At 38.2% G+C, this 18,052-nt stretch overlaps 3 protein-coding genes across 22 annotated transcripts in view; 2 read left to right on the top strand and 1 right to left on the bottom strand.

The window, feature by feature from the left end:
- The first annotated feature begins 334 nt into the window (after nucleotides 1-334).
- On the top strand, nucleotides 335-7,454 carry LOC135623132 (beta-glucosidase 22-like). Its single transcript, XM_065125704.1, has 13 exons — nucleotides 335-566; nucleotides 734-797; nucleotides 872-930; nucleotides 1,410-1,485; nucleotides 1,567-1,638; nucleotides 1,744-1,831; nucleotides 5,617-5,875; nucleotides 6,027-6,142; nucleotides 6,214-6,434; nucleotides 6,516-6,544; nucleotides 6,618-6,720; nucleotides 6,796-6,886; nucleotides 6,971-7,454. The coding sequence occupies exons 1-13, from the start codon at nucleotides 441-443 to the stop codon at nucleotides 7,206-7,208; spliced, it is 1,542 nt and encodes a 513-aa protein (XP_064981776.1). The 5' UTR covers nucleotides 335-440; the 3' UTR covers nucleotides 7,209-7,454.
- A 128-nt stretch (nucleotides 7,455-7,582) lies between these two features.
- LOC135623131 (pentatricopeptide repeat-containing protein At3g05340-like) lies at nucleotides 7,583-11,133 on the top strand. The gene has a single exon (XM_065125703.1). The coding sequence runs from the start codon at nucleotides 7,751-7,753 to the stop codon at nucleotides 9,602-9,604; it is 1,854 nt and encodes a 617-aa protein (XP_064981775.1). The 5' UTR covers nucleotides 7,583-7,750; the 3' UTR covers nucleotides 9,605-11,133.
- A 237-nt stretch (nucleotides 11,134-11,370) lies between these two features.
- Nucleotides 11,371-18,052, bottom strand: part of LOC135585891 (uncharacterized) — a 21,888-nt gene continuing 15,206 nt past the window's right edge. For 19 of the 20 annotated variants that reach the window (XM_065125708.1, XM_065125710.1, XM_065125726.1 and 16 more), the window contains 7 exons: nucleotides 15,780-15,875; nucleotides 14,600-14,692; nucleotides 14,362-14,505; nucleotides 12,798-12,905; nucleotides 12,471-12,535; nucleotides 11,796-11,847; nucleotides 11,371-11,710 (listed from right to left, as the gene is read on the bottom strand). In XM_065125708.1, the coding sequence (XP_064981780.1) occupies nucleotides 11,811-11,847; nucleotides 12,471-12,535; nucleotides 12,798-12,905; nucleotides 14,362-14,505; nucleotides 14,600-14,692; nucleotides 15,780-15,875 (543 nt within the window). In that variant the 3' untranslated portion in view covers nucleotides 11,371-11,710; nucleotides 11,796-11,810. The remainder of the gene's footprint in view (nucleotides 11,711-11,795; nucleotides 11,848-12,470; nucleotides 12,536-12,797; nucleotides 12,906-14,361; nucleotides 14,506-14,599; nucleotides 14,693-15,779; nucleotides 15,876-18,052) is intronic. The other variant, XM_065125709.1, reaches the window with a different exon arrangement.

The following is an 18,052-nucleotide window of genomic DNA, read 5'->3' as shown; positions in this document are numbered from 1 at the left end:
ATTTGCAAATATTAATAAGTTTAATGGTTGTAACTCTTTCACATATTTTAGGGTGTTTCTTTTGTTAAATTTAACACGTTTTCAAGTTGATTCTTTAATTGAGTATAATTTAAATAATTGAGCAAAAGAAGTTAAAAATGAGACTTCGATTAGTGAAAGGTCAAGCAATAATGCATTAATTTTTAGCAATGGAGAATTTGGTTGGTGTTAAAGAAGGCATGTGATCTTTGTGGACACCTTCGGCCCAGTATTTTTATGGCCCAAAATCCGATTCAGGCCCACTTAATTCCAGGCTTCCTTATCCTGTCGTGGTGGTTCGTGAAACAAACAATCGAGTAAACACAATGTGGTTGGTTCTATTTCCTCCTCACATTCCTGGCTCTTGGGATACAAAATCTTATCGATAGGAAGCCTGCTGAAGCCAGACGAAGAAGAGAGAGATGAGGAAGGAGAGCTTGGCCTTGTTGGCGACCCTCGTGCTGCTGCTGCCAACCGCGGAATCCAACCTCAGCAGGGATGACTTCCCTCCGGGCTTCATCTTTGGAGCAGGAACTTCGGCTTACCAGGTCACTCGCTCACTCACTCACTCTCGTCGATGCCATGTTTGCTGCTTGATTACAAGCGACAATGTTCACTAGCTCGACTTACCTGAGACAAAAGAGAGAATTCATGGGATCCTCGCAGCTGGTGCAAGTTTCCTTGTGCTCTTAGACGATGATATATCTATGTGCAGGTGGAGGGTGCTGCTGCTGAGGATGGTAGGACTCCAAGTATATGGGATACGTATACTCGTGCAGGTTGAGAGAACAAGTTATTCGTCCTGTCAATCTCATTGTTGATGTGACCTGTAGATTCTACCTCTGACTGACAGGGGGAATGCTGGACAATAGCACAGGAGATGTGACTTCCGATCAATACCACAAATATAAGGTTTGTCCATATCCCTCCTCTCTACCTCATTATTCCTTCGTTCATCATAAGTATATATATATATATATATATATATATACACACACACACTTAATGCCCTCTTCAATTATTGGAAGTCCCATTACAAGTATAAACTGCTACAGGCTTTTAGAACATAATGGGTTCATCAGTAAACACTGTCGATATGTAGAAAACACATGGGAAAAAAATATCTGACCTACTCTCGATCAAGGATTTCCAACACCAAAGCTATTTAACCAACCTACAATCTCATATATGGCCGTACAATGATCGAGGATTTCCAAACTCTTATACCGTCTAGCAAACCGATGATAAATGGCGATAGTATTAGCATCGAAAAGTAGTCTAAACTGTGAAATTAGCCTACAGATTCTCCATCGATAGTATTTCCAAACTCTTATACCGTCTAGCAAACCGATGATAAATGGCGATAGTATTAGCATCGATAGTATTAGCAGGAAGACGTGAAGCTAATGGTTGATACAGGACTCGACTCCTACAGATTCTCCATCTCTTGGTCGAGGCTTCTACCGAGTATGACACATCTAACTTCTTGAGAGATTCCAAAACCGAACGCGAGATTTAGATTCCTGTGTGTCATCTTTTGTTCCTTAGATGGAAGAGGAGCCATTAATCCGAAAGGCTTGGCTTACTACAACAATCTCATCGATGAGCTACTGAGATATGGTGATCACATCTCCTGAATGAAGTATGCTTGTAGTTTGTTCTCAATGAAACATTGATAATGTCAAATTCTTGCTTATCTTCTTGTTTTGTTCTTTTATGACACAGGAATAACGCCACATGTGACAATCTATCATTATGATCTTCCACAAGTACTTGAAGACGAGTATGAAGGATGGCTGAGCCATAAAATTGTGTAAGCCACCATCCTTTATCTTTTGTTCACATCGATCCCAAACGTATTGATTTTCTATAGAACTTTATATATATATATATATATATACTAAAAGTAGCAAGAAGTACTTGCAAAGTGCACATATTTACATTAGCCAAAAAGATAAAATATAATTTTTTAAATAAGAAAGGTATAAATCATAGCCCAACAAACCTCATCATCCTCATCTATGCACTAAAAAATCAATTACTCATTTATTTATGTTATTCAAAATTCATATCTTTTGTCACATCTAATCCTAATTATGTGATGCTTATTAGGACTGTACATGAATCAATCACTAAATATAAACATAATATTGAATGTGTGGGATAAAATAATCCTCCAATCAACTTCTATACTATTTCTCATAACTCCATCATTTAATATAAATTTATCATTTATATTCATTGGAGTATTCCTAAAGTTATCCTATTTCTTATCTATTATTGTAACTCCATCATTTAATATAAGTTTATCATTTATATTCATCGGAGTATTCCTAAAGTTTATCATAAATCAAATATTTTTCATCGTAACAAATAACACAATACCGTTTTCTCAATAATTTCTCTACACGAATGAGATTTTATTTTAAACTAAGAATAAATATTACATCATTAATAATTTTTTATCAGATTTGGTATTCAAAATAATCGTTCATTTCCCTTCTGAGCCTTGCTATTACTTTCCATCTACAATGTAGATCTGATCGATGTCAGGATCGGGGTCGTCACTAAGAGGGGGGGTGAATTAGTGTAGCGGTAAAATAACGTCGGTTTAAAAACTTTCGTATGATAAAAACTAATTTCGACGAAAACTGATTTCGGAAGCTTAATAACTTGGAAGCGTATGGAAGCGTAGTGACTAAGTGAAGTAGTTTGCAGTATGTAAATGGCAAGAATAAATTACAAACCAGAGAACACAACAATTTTAGAGTGGTTCGGTCAATGTGACCTACATCCACTTTTGGCTTTCTCCTCCGACGAGATCACCGACGTCCACTAGAGGTAATCCTTCAATAGGCGAAGGTCAATCACCTTTTACACCCCTCTTCTCTTTTTACTGGGTTTAGGAGATAACCCTTACAAGCACTCACACTCCTCTCTAAACAGAAATCTAAGTTTAAGCTAGAGGAGGGAATATACTTACGATCGCAGCAGCATTTTCTCTCTTTTAATCTCTCTGTGCTTGTGTGCTTTAACCAGATATGAGAGGGGTATTTATAGGCTTCAAGTTAATTCAAACCTGGAGCCTAAAACTTTCCCATCCCGAGTTCCCCAGGCATGGGCGATACCACTGCCTATGCTGGGCGGTACCACCGCTCAATGTCAGTCTGACACTGACACTGCCCTAGGCTGTACCATCGCCTAGGTCTGGCGGTTTTACCGCCAGGGGGATAGTGCTGGGCGGTACCACCGCCCAGACTGGCGGTACCATTGCTTGGCACCCTGCCAGGGGCGGTACAACTACCTAGACTGGCGGTACCATCGCCTGACACAATCTCGAAGACTGTTCTATGACGGTGAGACTTCTTGGGGCACTGTTTGGACCTCTTATTAGGCCCAACATAGTCCTTACATGGACTTAGCTGGCCCCTAATTGGGTTGGCCCAAATACAAACCCAATTACGTGCTAACACGATTCCTAAGATATTTGATAAGCTAAATAAGTCCCTATGTCTATTCTTCCGACGAGCTTCCGACGATCTTTCGACGAACTTCCGACGATCTCTCGGTAATGTTCCGGCGGACTCCTTGCAAGTTCCTGGACTCCACGTTGATCTTCTTGGCGAGTTTCGACGAGCTTCTCTGGCAAGCTCCAAGACTTCTCGGCTAGTTCCGTCAAAACTTCCGATGAACGTCTAGACTTTCGACGAATTCTCGAACTCCCAACGAAATCACATCCTTGACTCCGGGACTTCATTTTGCTTCATACCTTGCTATCGTAGTTAATCCTACATATGTAAAATCATATTTTGATCTAGACAATTAATGCTAAGCATAAATCACGTTGTCGAGCATATCATTGGTCCCTCAACACTTCGTCCGATCTTGTGGCCTATTGCCCAATCGTCCAGTTGACTCCGCAACTCCGATATCCTTGGCGCAATATCCGCTCTTCTTGGTCCAATGTCCGAATCCACGGCCCGAAGCCTTCTGTCGATGCGTCGATCGATCATCCGGCCCGACGTCCAATCTTCTAACATGTTTTCTATTGGCATAACATGATTCTTCCTGCTTTAATTGTCTCTCTCTGATCGAAGCATCCTGCGTCACTCAAAACACAGATTAAAATATAAACACTTATCAATTGGTTTCATCATCAAAATCCGAGATTCAACAATCGAGCCATCGAAATAAACTTTTGTTCATTGTCATATGATTATTGCAGCCATTATTTAAAAATTAAATAGTTCTATAATATTATTCATTAGATATCATAAAAAATATATTTTTTATCTTTTTTACTATTATTTTATATAATAATTAAAAATATTTTTGTTTCAATAATCTTTTTCAAAATGATCGTATTTTTATGGTAAGAGTAGAAAGGAATATTTGGATTTTTATTTTTATATCAATAATATTTTTCAATATGTCTTTTTTTTTTACAATAAAAATATTAAAGGATTTTTTTGTTACCTCCTGTAACTTTCATTTGATCAGTCTAGTCCTCTGCCTCGAGCGCTAGATTATCTACCACCTTTGCCTCGAGCGCTAGATTATCTACCACCTATACTATACCATTCTGACCTTTCCTTGAGATTTTGTTTCCAAAATTTTCTTTTGATTCTTCTTTTGATCTATCTTCATTTGAATATTCTGAAGTTTTATTAGAAGATCTATTTTTTTTTTTTTCATAAACTAAAAGCGAGCTCATTAATTCATCAATAGATAATATACTTATATCTTTAGTTTCTTTAGAAATCATATTAAATTTTGAAGATAAGTTTAGTATTTTTTTTGTTTACTATTATTTGATTTTTTAGGTTTTCACTAACACCTAAGTTGGTTTGCAATGGAAAAAACTTTTGAGAAAAAATGGGTGATGGATTCAGAATCTTTTATCATATGAGTTTTTTTAGTTCATATCAAAGAATTTGAAGTTTTGAAGTTTATCTCCTAACACATATTTTAATATTTTTTATGCTTTTGTTGATGTTGATGCCGGTATGGTTTATAAAAATAGGAACTTATTCATTGCTGCTTGTTGTAGCATATAGAGAGCTCTTGTTTTTTTTTCTTCGTATGTTCTTATTTATTTGATCTTTTTTATCTTCAATAATATTAGGATCGTACAAATCATATTAAATAAAAACTATTTTTTTTATCAAATTTCATAATCTTTATGAGATAGAGAGAGTTCTAATTTTAAAAGCCTAAAATTAATAATTTTCATCGTTGAAAATAGAAAGAATTTGATTAGAAACTCTTATGCCTATCATCTTCTTTTTTTTTCCTTCTGAATTTACTGGTCTTCTTTTATAAAACTTAAAGAAAAAAATGAAGAAAAATAATAAAAAAGACGTGGAGTACTTTAATATTTAGTGTCTTGACTCATCCAAGAACACATATTTATATTAGCCTAAAGAATAAAATATAATTTGTTAAACAAGAAAGAAATGCCCAACCATTCCTTTATGGAGCTTAATCTAAATTTTCTTTTGTTGTATATGATCCTAACTATTTAAATTAATTTTATAAAAACTTTCTTGCCTGATTCAATTAATCTGAGACTAATTAGTCTTTGGTTATGCAACTCAGGGAGGACTTCACAGCATTTGCCGATGTCTGCTTCAGAGAATTCGGCGATAGGGTGTCTCAGTGGACCACCATCGCCGAACCTAATGTAATAGCGATAGGGTCATTCGACAATGCAATATTTCCACCTAGCCGATGTTCTAATCCTTTCGGCTTATTCAATTGCACCGTCGGTGACTCCACCACCGAGCCGTATACTGCAGCTCACAACTTCTTATTGGCGCATGCATCTGTTGTCTCATTGTACAGAACAAAGTATCAAGTGAGTTAGTTCACCTTTTCTTTTCATCTTCCTTCCATATTACACAACGTAATCTATGGGGGTTTCATCCTTCGACTTAGCAATCCACTCACTGAAATGCTTGTCAAATATTATAGATCAGTATGGAGACTTATGCTAGCTTCTTGCGTAGGCCAAACAAAATGGGAGGATAGGCTTGAATGTGTACTCCATGTGGTGTTATCCATCGACGAACTCAACATTAGACTTGCAAGCAACCCAAAGATTATTGGACTTCTTCGTAGGCTGGTAAGTGCAGCTCGCAATCAAACAACATGTTCACAGGAATCATATGCTAGCTGATTTTTGTTCAATATTAGGATCATAAATCCCCTGGTTTTTGGAGACTACCCAAAGGTCATGAAGAAGATTGTCCGCTCGAGGCTCCCTTCCTTCACGGAGGAGCAATCGGAGCAACTAAAGGGTTCATTCGACTTCATCGGCCTGAATCATTATTCGTCGATCTGGGTCAAGGACAACTCCGATGCCTCCGAGACTGCACCTCGTGATTTCAACGCAGATCTCTTTGCCAAATTCGCTTGTTAGTCCTCTTCTTCCTTTAGTTCTAAAGCAGTTCGTCGATCGCTCTCCTAATGGATCGTTGCCACCTTCATGCATGCAGTTTCAAAGAACGATACACCAGGCAGTCAGGTAAACCGAAACCTCTTCTTTTACCATGATCAAGCTTGAGTTGACTAATGTATGTGTGTGGTATCTGAGCCAGTTAGTCCCTACTGACATACCCTTCGATCCTGCTGGCCTGCAACATCTGTTGGAGTACATCAGAGACGCATATGGAAATCCTCCGGTTTATATCGAAGAAAATGGTCACTGCTGCTTCGCTTCAACACTCGAACTGCACTATCACACGGTGTGAAATGTTTGAACGTTGATGCATGCAGGATATGGACTTGGCTTAAACAACACAATCTCCGACGTCAAGAGGGCGAACTACTTGAGTGGTTACATTGGCAGCACGCTCGATGGTATTAGGTATTGTTCCCAATCATCCACTTCCTATGCGTAAGAGTGAGCAAGCGAGACATACCTTCATAGATCTCTCTCATCCTCCTGTAGGAAGGGAGCCAATGTGAAAGGATACTACGTGTGGTCATTTCTAGATGTCTTCGAGTTCTTATCTGGGTTTCAGTCACCATTCGGACTATACCATGTGGATTTCAAAGATGAAAACCGCAGAAGACGACCTAAGCTCTCTGCACTTTGGTACTCCGACTTCCTCAAGAAGAAGAAGAAGAAGACTAGCACGAATATAAACATGATGGGACTGCACCAAAGATCTCACTCTCAACGGTGACTCATGTGATGGTTATCCTGTTGCTTTGGATAAAGAGTGAAGTTGCATCATGGTTTCCTACAATGTTCTCTCTTCGTCTTCGTCTTCGTCTCATCTCCTCACATATCTTCATTTGCTTACTATATATGCTGCTTCGTGTCATCCTCTCTATTGTTACTTCTTCTTATTTATTTCGTTCTATCAGTGTATGATGATACCAAATGGACTTCTTGAAGTAGAATCACTGGGTGACACTTTGATGACTAAGCTAAGAAACCATATTTTGACTTTTGAAAATATTTAAGTCATAGATGACTATGTTGGATTAGCTATTTATTTTATATTATTGACTAATTTATTTTGGATAAAAATTTAGTTGATGTTTTTTTTTCTTTTTCGAGGTTCTGTTTTCATTCATAATTAAAATTATTTTTTTTATAAATTTTAATATTTTTTAGAATTTTTAAAGTTAGGAATATGAATTAGGGAGGGAAATTTAGTGAAAAGATTGTGATTTCGACCATTTGTTTCGGCTTGCAGTTGATTCGAGACGCTACAAGGAGATGAGACATGGGAATCTGCCTCTCAACTATGCACAGCTGAGTTCTCTCCTCTCCCTCTGTGGTCGGGATGCCAAGTGTCGTCTCGGCTCATCGCTTCACGCTGCTATCATAAAAAATGCCGACCATTTTAGCTTCGACGGCTGTAGCAATCATCGCTACGTCATGGTTGTGTGGAATGCGCTGATCTCCATGTACTCCAAATGCGGCCAGCTGCTTGATGCAACGAAGGTGTTTGATCAAATGCGGTACAGAGACTCGATTTCTTGGAATTCGGTCATCTCAGGCTGTTTGATTAGGAATGATTGGGAACGAGGGTTCTGGTACTTCAGGGATATGCGGCGCTCTGCGATCGGGAGTTGCGACCATGCGACCTTCACGACTGTTTTGTCGATATATGTGGAAATGGAACTCCTTCTTGGGATCACAATGGTGCATGCTTTGACGATTCGTAGTGGTTACGAGCAGGCGACTTCAGTAGGGAATGCTCTCATAAGTGCGTACTTCAAACATAGGTGCTCGAATTCAGCACAAAAGGTGTTTGACGGAATGCTGGAGAGAAATGTCATAACATGGACCGCTATGATTTCTGGACTCGCTCAAAGCCTAATGTGCAAGGAGAGCCTGGCGCTGTTTCAACATATGCGTCGTGTTGAACAAGCTAATTCTTTGACATACTCAAGTTCACTACTTGCATGCTCTGGGTTGGTTGCCCTTCATGAAGGACAACAGATTCATGGGCTCATAGTGAAGTCTGGGTTTCTCACGGACCTGTGTGTTGAGAGCGCTCTAATGGATCTGTACGCAAAATGTGGCATGATGGAAGTTGCACTTCAGCTCTTTCAGGCTTGTAAACATCCTGACCATGTCTGCCTCACGTTGATTTTAGTTGGTTTGTCACAGAATGGATTGGAGGAAAAAGCATTTAAGCTTTTTGCTGAGATAGTTGGGTCCGGGATGGAGATGGACGCAAACATGTTCTCAGCTGTGTTGGGTGCATTTGGTCCCTCTGCACCCTTCTCTCTAGGCAAGCAAATACACTCGTTGGCCGTTAAGAAGTCTTTGGGATCGAATGTTTTTGTTTCCAATGGGCTGATCAACATGTATGCCAAATGTGGCGAATTGCAGGACTCCTCCAAAATTTTTAAACAAATGGAGATTAAGAATTCAGTGTCATGGAATTCAATTATAGCAGCCTTTGCCTGTCATGGTCATGGTTCAGAGGCACTTCGGCTATACGAGCATATGAAAGCAGAAGGCATGGAGCCGACGGATGTCACGTTCTTATCCTTGCTTCATGCATGCAGTCATGTTGGTTCTATCGAGAAAGGTATGGGCTTCTTAAAGTCGATGTCCTTGGATCATGGAATCATGCCAAGGATGGAACATTATGCCTGTGTCGTGGACATGCTGGGCCGAGCCGGACTTTTGGATGATGCCAAGAGGTTCATAGAAGATCTACCTTTGAATCCTAATGCTCATCTTTGGCAGGCACTGCTTGGTGCTTCTAGCATTCATGGAAATCTGGAAATGGGAAGATATGCAGCAGAGCACTTGCTTCTCATTGCACCAGAATGCTCCGCTGCTTATGTGCTGTTGGCAAATATATATTCATCCGACGGGAGATGGGAAGAACGAGCTAGAATTTTGAAGATGATGAAGGAGATGAGGGTGAAGAAGGATACGGGATCAAGTTGGATTGAGGTTGAGAAGGAGGTTCACATTTTTGTTGTGGAAGATAGGGTTCATCCCCAAGCTGGGCTCATCTATGAGGTACTGAACGAGTTGGTTGCACTCATTAGAGATCAGGAGCATGTGCTGCATAAAAGGTCTCAGCTATATGGCATCAAAATATAGGAAGGTAGGTTGTTATTCTGGGAGAACTTGGAGATGTAACCTATAGCTATCACATCCTTGGAGAAGGGCAAAAACTATGGTATCTTGAGATACTTGGCCATCAAAATACATGCCAGAGAAACAATAAGATTATAGAAGTGCTATCTCTACAGATTGGGTTAGATGGAATCTCGAAACAGATTGTCTTGGACAGGATATTGAGTTGGCAGATTATATTGGATAAGAGAACTCATTTGTTCAGTCAAGTCTCAAACTCCAGATTTGATACTCGACTTTTTCCAATGATCTACTTCTCCATAAGAGTTAAGACTCCAGTATTCTTGTGAATTCTTTTGAAGTTTTCTGTGATTCATCAGGGTTATCTGCAAAGTTTGAGAAAAGCAACTCTTTCTGTGCTCGAAGCGGAAAACTGGTGAAAAATTAGTAGAGAAAAAATAATTGCAGAAGCGAGAAGAGTGCCATTAATCTCCCTGATTTTGGTACTGCAGGCTGCAAAAGTTAGTAGAGAAAAAATATTGCAGAAGTGAGAAATTGGGTTGGAAGTGCTCTCTTTTTGCTGACACACTCCCAACCAGAAGCGGATTCGGCATTGGAAAACTGGTGGAATGGAATACAAGGGTGGGTCCCAACATTTTTTGTAGTCGAATGGAATAGATATGCTGTCTTATAACTTACAAGCTGTTTTGAGTAATTGTGGTGCATCTTTAGAAAAGCAGTATCGCTTTGAGGTTAAATGGATTCATGATCTGCATGCATATCAGAGAACTCCAAGTCCAAGTTATCCACATGTGGTCTCGGAAGAATATGAAGGATGAAGGAGGTTTTAACTGAAGCACAGGAAATGTAAGGGGAGAATTTCTAGCATGATTGCTGGATGGAAGATGAGGCAATTGGACTGAAAAATGATCATTCTGTTGTTGCAGAAGCTGAGACGATTGTTAGTTGCAAATCGTACTCGTCTTTTGCCATGTCTACAAATTCAAAAACGCCTATCATCAAAACTGAAGCTGTTGGGAAGATTTGGGTGTCACAGGAATCGTCTGAAGCAAGCGCTGGTTCTATGGTTGGCAGTAGAGGCTCAATGGAGTTCTTGTTCCATTTTGACATTAGGAAGCTGACGTGTAGCTTTTTGCCATTGCAGATGTAAACCTTGGAAGGAAGTAGTCGAGGCAATTCTATGGTTCAGATCAGTTGATTCTCTGGTACAAGACAAAAAAGAACACTGAGCGGAAGTAGAAACCTGTTTTATTAGCAGCTGTTGTTTGTATGAATCGTGACAAAGAAATCGTAGATTATCTTCAGTAGAGAGCTCAAGAGTAATGGCGTGATGCATCAAGTAATCTCCTACAGCCTATGTTTGTTTAATCTTGTGAATCCACAAACTTCATTTCATACTTTGCTCTGTTGGGCTGTTGGGGAAAATGATCCATAACATTTTTTTTCATTTGATAGTTCAGACTGCATCGGTATACTTGTAAACAGTCCAAAACATGCCTTTTTTAACCACCGGTAAGAGAATTGAACAGGCAGATGATAATGGACAAGCAAATGACGTGGGTAGTGATACACTCCTACCACCCGAGATTGTTTGATCTAAAACGCTGAGACTGCTGATATTAGCATCACCATCCTACTACCCGATTGTTCTCTAGTGCCGAGATGGTGGTTGGCATTTCATGCTTTAGCACGCAACCAGTTCTCAAGCTCATTACATAAATTTATGCATTATGTTAGAAACAATAATATTACTTGTCAAAGACTGGGCATGGAGCAATTGAACAGCGGTTGGGAATTAAAAGCTCAAACACAAGCCAACACAGTCGAATACATGCTTAGAATATCTTTAAAGTAGGGTCTGCATCGTAATCAAGTCGTCCCTCCTGCTTCATGGTATAAGGTTTACACATAACATCATTAGACGAGAAATTGATAGAAAGTGGACAAACTTCAGCAGATGCACGAATGCAGTCTTCCTTTGTCTTCAAGTTAGGCATTGGTCAGTTTTTACCATAAGCAGAACCAAACATGTGATACTGAATCACATCGAACTGTGTTCTCTAATTTGAATCCGTTAAACTTAGTCAAGCTCCTCGGTAACTTCTCCAGCTGCAGAAGAAAGCTTGTATCAGCATCGTCATTTAGTTAAAAATAACTTTAAAAAGTTCAATATTGAATGGTTCTAATCACTTACTCGGGAGGTCTACAGCTAAATTTGCTTGTGCATCAGCATCAGAATTGAACTCCTTCAACAAACAACATATATATATGCTTAATGGCTGGTGGTTAATCATCGGCAAATAAACAAATATTAACCATAAGAATGCGAATGTGAAGTTGGTGCTAGACTAAAAAACTAAATTCTGTTAAGGCAACAAAAAATATAAATGCCATCTCCTTGAAAATTAGTCAATAACAAGCAAGTTGTAATATGTAAAATGATGGCCCTTCCCTCACAGCTTAACCACACCAAAGTTCCTTTTAGCCCTTTTACCAATTCCCAGACATTATTTCTGCAACCAAATGATTGAATTTGCATCTCACAAGAAAGACAATTAGAACAGACCCTATCATTTTACATGCAATGTTAAATTTCACAGAAGCACAAAGGGCAAAATGATTTAAAAAAAAAAAAAACAACCTTCTGATAAGAACCACACGTCTAGCATATCAAGGATACACAAAAAAAGGCAGTCTAATGAACGAAGCTCCTAGCAATGCGACTCTAGGAAGGGTTAATGTAAGTAATATTACAATTAATTAAAACAGAACTTATCAAGAAATGAAGAACTTCTAAATGCAATGTTAAATTTCACAGAAGCACAAATGATGTGAAGAACAGAATGAAAAAAAAGAAAAGAAACCAAACCAGCCTTCCAAAATGAACCATGAAAACAGGAGTCCAGTGAATAAAGCTCCCACCAATGCAGGACTCTAGAAAGGGTCAATATAAGCAGTCTTACTCATAGCAGCAGACTTTCACGTACTAGTATCAACATAACTAACTTGCATAAACTTTATCATGTTAGACCTAACTGCTACTCGATTTGTTCTACTTTCTGATCTGCCATCATACATGTTTCAGAGAATTTCCAATCTTGAGAAGGAATTTAGATTGAAACATATTCCTTAGACTGTTATATCTAATAAGAACATGCTAAAACTCAAAATAGGCAAGTGTGGAAACAACTTTTACCCTTTTAACATGGTTGACATGGAATGACAAAAATGACTCCTTGAGTGCCTTAGCCTCTTGACACAAGGCAGCCATAGTTGCATTCTTGGTTTTCCAGAGGTCTTCTACCTGATTTTCCAGAAAGCAATACAGCATTGTGTATAAAAAACATGAGAGAACATAAATTGGCTCTTACAAAACTGTCAAGCTCAAGAGTAACATGGTGATTTTGTAAAAGGAAAGACATCAGCAGAGCAGAGTGATGTTACTGAACTAGACTACTTTTGTACTATATAATTCAATATACAGTCAAAAAAAGAACAGAGGTCAATATCAAAGAGCATAATTACACTCCAGTGGGTTCTTCCAATTGCCGATGAACTTTGATGTGTTCCTCCTTGGTATATGGGATCAATCAGTCAAATAACTTCTTTACGTGCCAAATGACATTTGAGTCTCATGGCAGCACATTCTTTGCCTGTGTCAATAAGTTCCTATGAAAATTCTTGGAATTTGGTCATAGGTTGCAAGGTGTCCATACAAGTTGCATCATTCCCAAGTATCCCAGAAGTCATGCAAAACCATATTCTTTGAAAAGCTTCAATGATGATTGTGACAAAGATGACATCATATGTACTTAGACAATGACCAATAATAGCACCTCTTATAACTTATTCTATCTAATGTACCAATCTGACAAAGCAGCACAAAGATTCTATAAACAAAAATAGGAGAATAAGTGGTGGTTGACCTTACACAAAGGGATATCTGAAATAAACTGAAGAGTGAAATCTCAGAGAAATAGAACAGATAATTGATAAGTGACAATGACCAATAATAGCACCTCTTAGGCTCTTATAACTTATTCTACGATTTTTTTGTTGATTTTCATTATTAATGTTCATCAAAAAAATATTTAACATATTTCTGTTATAAAAATGTTTTTATTTGTATATTAGGATCTTTTTTTGCATACTATTGATTTCCATTTAGCATTTACTAAGCATTGTGCTACCCTTAAAAGCAAACCCTGCCTCCATAAAAAAAGAACAGCCGAGTACACAAGACTCGTGCAAATGCGAGATGGAAAGGGTCTATACAAGCAATCTTATCCTACAAATATGGGTTTCCATGACCTGATTGATTCAGATTGCAAAGAAGCAACAAGGCCAAGTTTCTCCCTCTAAAATTCTTAATCGTCCAAAATGTTTGAACATGATGGCCTTGACAAACAGATAAACATGAGATAACATAATCCAAAATAACAAACAAACTTCTGGTCATAATTCCCTAAATCAGGTAGCAACAGGGACTGCCAAGTGCAAGTAGCATTTCAAACTTGCTTCATGGGAATGCACAAAATGTGGGCAAGAGGAATAGTTTTAATGAGTGAGAAATCTAAACACAAGTTTCCTGCTATTAAAAGCAAAGAATAATTGTTAAGAAATAGGAAGTCTGGAATTTTGTAGATTTAAAACAGCATCTTAAACCAATGAGTCACTATGCAGAATATGAACATAAAGGATAATAAAATATGGAAACAGTAATACAAGAACTAAATAACCATATTAAAGGAAACATATACCTGCATACAAACTATTTTGGAGTCTCCCTGCGCTTTAATTTTCTTATATCCTTTCTTTAGGGCAAACTTCATTCCTAAAAGCAACGCTTGGTATTCAGCAACATTATTGGTCACAACACCCAAGCCTTCTCGAAGTCGGGAGATCTTCCTCAAATCACAAGAGAATCTTAAATTATTAAGACTGGAAACACTACTTTAGATAAATATACAACCACATAAAAGGTTGTTGCATATCTACCACACTTCCATCCAAATTGCGAAGAATTACTCCAGCACCAGCTTTTCCAGGATTTCCTTTTGAAGCACCATCAAATTCAATAATACAAGACACCTGTATGTACCAATCTCTTTAGTACTAAGTATGTAAAATGGTAGTGTACGGATATTTAGTAACATATGAAACGAATTTGTGAATTTCATAATACAAAATGATCACACACACAAAACCTTGCTAGATAAGTAAAAGAGAAATTTGAGTGGGAGATTACCTTTATTCATTTTGAACCAAAAGATTAAGAGGTTCAAAAGTCTTCCTCCATATACATTATTGGAAATCTTAAACACAAAATCAATTTTTGGAATGATCTAATCAATTCTTGGAATAATCTAGCATTAAAATATAAAATGTTTTAGCTGCATCTATCATGCTACTATAATTAGCTCATGGCATGTGAAGTGCAAAGGGTCTTAAGGGAAAGTGGACAATAAACAAAGCCTAACAATTAAATCATTGTGTTATTCTGTTTAAATAATTCTAATTCAAGCCTAGTATAATTGCTCTAACTTTTTCTTTCAACCTTCTTGATTCATCAATGCTGTTTGTATGAATCAATTCCAGTGTTTGAGGACAGAATAATTAAGGAAGAAACTATCTGAATACTAAAATGACTACTATTGAGAAGACAGATACAATGTTGGTCTCACCAAAGCAGGAGTTCAACGAGGCCATCCTTCCTTGGTCTCGTAAGAAGAGAATCAAACATGTAGGGTACAACAATTATACATACAATGGAATTCAACATTCCGGGCTAATGGGTTAGCACAAGGTAGTTCCACAACCAGAGCTAGGCAACAAAAAGCAAGTTCAGGCCAAAAGGTAAAAAAAAAGAATCTCCAAACTAGGTGTATATCATTGAAAATCCATAATAGACTGGTAGAAGAGTTCTGAATTATATTTATGTGATTATAAAGTATTATATCAAATTGAAATTTTAAGGAAATTTTAAGGCATACTCCACTTAAGAACATACAATCAACAATCTGACTATATGATATGAGTAATGCTAACTTCTGTGCTGATGTAAACACCCTATACATACAAGAAAAAGCATGATATCAGATTTTTTTCAACATGACTTTAAAGCATCAATGTAGAAGTAAATAAATATGCATCAAGCATTATAATTGCAGGTACTCACATCAGAATGAGATATTGTTTTTGCCTCCAATGAAGACTTTTGTTTGAGATGTTTATTTGACTGTGCAGTTGACACGGAACCAGATCCAGCTGTTTCCTGGTATGTATTAGAAAAATCAGAATTCAAAGAAGACATATGATCATGTGGAGAATGGTTCTTGAAACTCTCAGAGCTGTCATAAACGAGTTATAGTTTACAACAGCATAAAAATCATAAATCTTTCTAAACAAGTTATACATGAGGCGAGGCCCAAGCACCTCTAAATTGTTCCAGCAGGCGAATTTAATTGGACCCCGCTTAGGTGCACGCTTGGCCCAAGCAACGTCCAAAGCGCTTGCATGGCTCAAATCAATCTGATTGAGCTTCCTAAAACCCGAATCAATTGATTCAGTTCAACGAACGCAAGAACAAACCTTATCTCACCAGCACCTCACCATCGACTCTCCTCTTTGCTGTTGATGACAAACAACCTCTCCCCAGTAGTCGATGATGTGCCCCCTAAAACCTCTTCACCTTCCTCAGCAAACAACAACCCCCACTCACCTTCCCTTCTCTCTCTCTCTTCCTCTTCAACCACTACCACTCCTCCAACCCCCCCTCTCTCTCTCTCAGCTAGGGGCATCTATTGCTAGTCATAGATGCCCTGCAAGCCAATCACGTGAGTGATGACACGTGTGATTTGACACACAATCTTTTTACTTATTATTATTATTATTTAATATTTTATCATTTTATATTGTTTGTTGCATGAATATATTATGACGTTCATGAATCTGTGCAATAAGAATCAGATCATGATAAGATCATGATAATAAGACTGATTCATCTTTAAACACGGATCCTAAATAATATCGATCATAAGCTACTCAAGAGAGACATCAAGATAACCGGACAAACAGGTATGTTGTATATCCGTCCATATGATGAATGCGATTAATCTCATAGCTGCTCGTGTGGGGACACTAGGAATACAATGCAGGTGCTCATTGGACAATGAATTCACTGATTGATTCGCTCACGGAATGTTTAATGGTTGATGATATCTTATTTTCAAATAACGATTTCGTCGACTCAGTGGTGTATCTAGTCCTTAGACTTGAGACACCAAGGATGTCCTATATAAGTATTTCACTCTTTAATATCGGATTTATAGGTCTTGAGGTTATAGATCTAGCACAGTCGATAATCGGGAGTGGTAGTCAACCTTACGAGGGCTATTGAGTGTCGATAGAGGATCATCCTCTCTCGGTATCATGAGAGGAATATCTCATGTGTTCTTACTCAGACAAATCCCTAGCCAGGGTCATTCGAATTGAGAGAGAAAGAGTTCTCTGGGAGAATCCGATTAAAGTGAGACTCATATCGAAACTGAATAGGCCTGACAGCACCATGCCCAGTATACGATCTCTAAGATATTAGATGAATGAGGAACTATAGGTACACGGTAACTGAGCATAGAAAGATCCAGGCCAGCTCGATATTGGGCCTAGAAGGTCACACACATATGGTAGGTACTGCGACGAATAGAGGTTCGAATATAAGATATCTATTGGAGCCTCTATCTTATTAGATATCCAATAAGCCCTTGAATTATTAGATCATATGGATAAAATCCAATAGGAGCTAATAAAATATTATTAGGTAGAGAACCACTAATTTAAGATGATTTGGTAGTTGGATGAAGATCTAATACCCAATATAGTAAAATCCATTAGAGTTAAGTTGACAGGAGGCCTCTATAAATAGGAGGGAACCAAAGACCCGGGCTAGAGGTTCATTTTAGTTGCCTCCTATTCTCCTCTCTCCCTCTCATACAGCATCCCCTATTTAGGGCGTGTGGACAGCAAATAGGGGTAGCCCCTTCTTGATTACATGGTGCACACGATGAAGAGTTTTGGGTAGAATTTTGATGAGCATCTTCGCAGCGTCTGACATGTGAATCACGGTTAGAGACGACAATTGACCTCCTTCATCCTCTCCCACAGATCTATAGGTTTTCAGAAATATACGATAACCCTAGATAATTCTCTTACGCGTAGTTAATTTATTTCACGGGTTTCTGCGCACCAACTTTTGCACGACAATGAAACCTCCTTTTCTACGAGAATTTTAAGATTTTATTTTTTTGTTCTTCAGCTATGCATGTGATGTCGCCCCAAATTTTCCAACATCTATATCTTCTCCCTTCACCAACACATCCCCTCCACTCACCCTTCTCTCTCTATATTAAGCATCCTCCACACCCTCGTTTCTCCCTTCTTCATCACCTTCTT

Source organism: Musa acuminata, chromosome BXJ2-9, assembly GCF_036884655.1.
Source record: "Musa acuminata AAA Group cultivar baxijiao chromosome BXJ2-9, Cavendish_Baxijiao_AAA, whole genome shotgun sequence".
NCBI lineage: Eukaryota > Viridiplantae > Streptophyta > Magnoliopsida > Zingiberales > Musaceae > Musa > Musa acuminata.
The sequence above is the reverse complement of the archived record's forward strand: the minus strand, read 5'-3'. Positions and strand labels throughout refer to the sequence as shown.

Coding starts and splice junctions, on each gene's coding strand:
- LOC135623132 (XM_065125704.1), top strand. CDS start 441: ATGAGGAAGGAGAGCTTGGCCTTGTTGGCGACCCTCGTGCTGCTGCTG. Junction 798..871: donor GGATACGTATACTCGTGCAG/GTTGAGAGAACA, acceptor TCTGACTGACAG/GGGGAATGCTGGACAATAGC. Junction 5,876..6,026: donor TGTACAGAACAAAGTATCAA/GTGAGTTAGTTC, acceptor CTTCTTGCGTAG/GCCAAACAAAATGGGAGGAT.
- LOC135623131 (XM_065125703.1), top strand. CDS start 7,751: ATGAGACATGGGAATCTGCCTCTCAACTATGCACAGCTGAGTTCTCTC.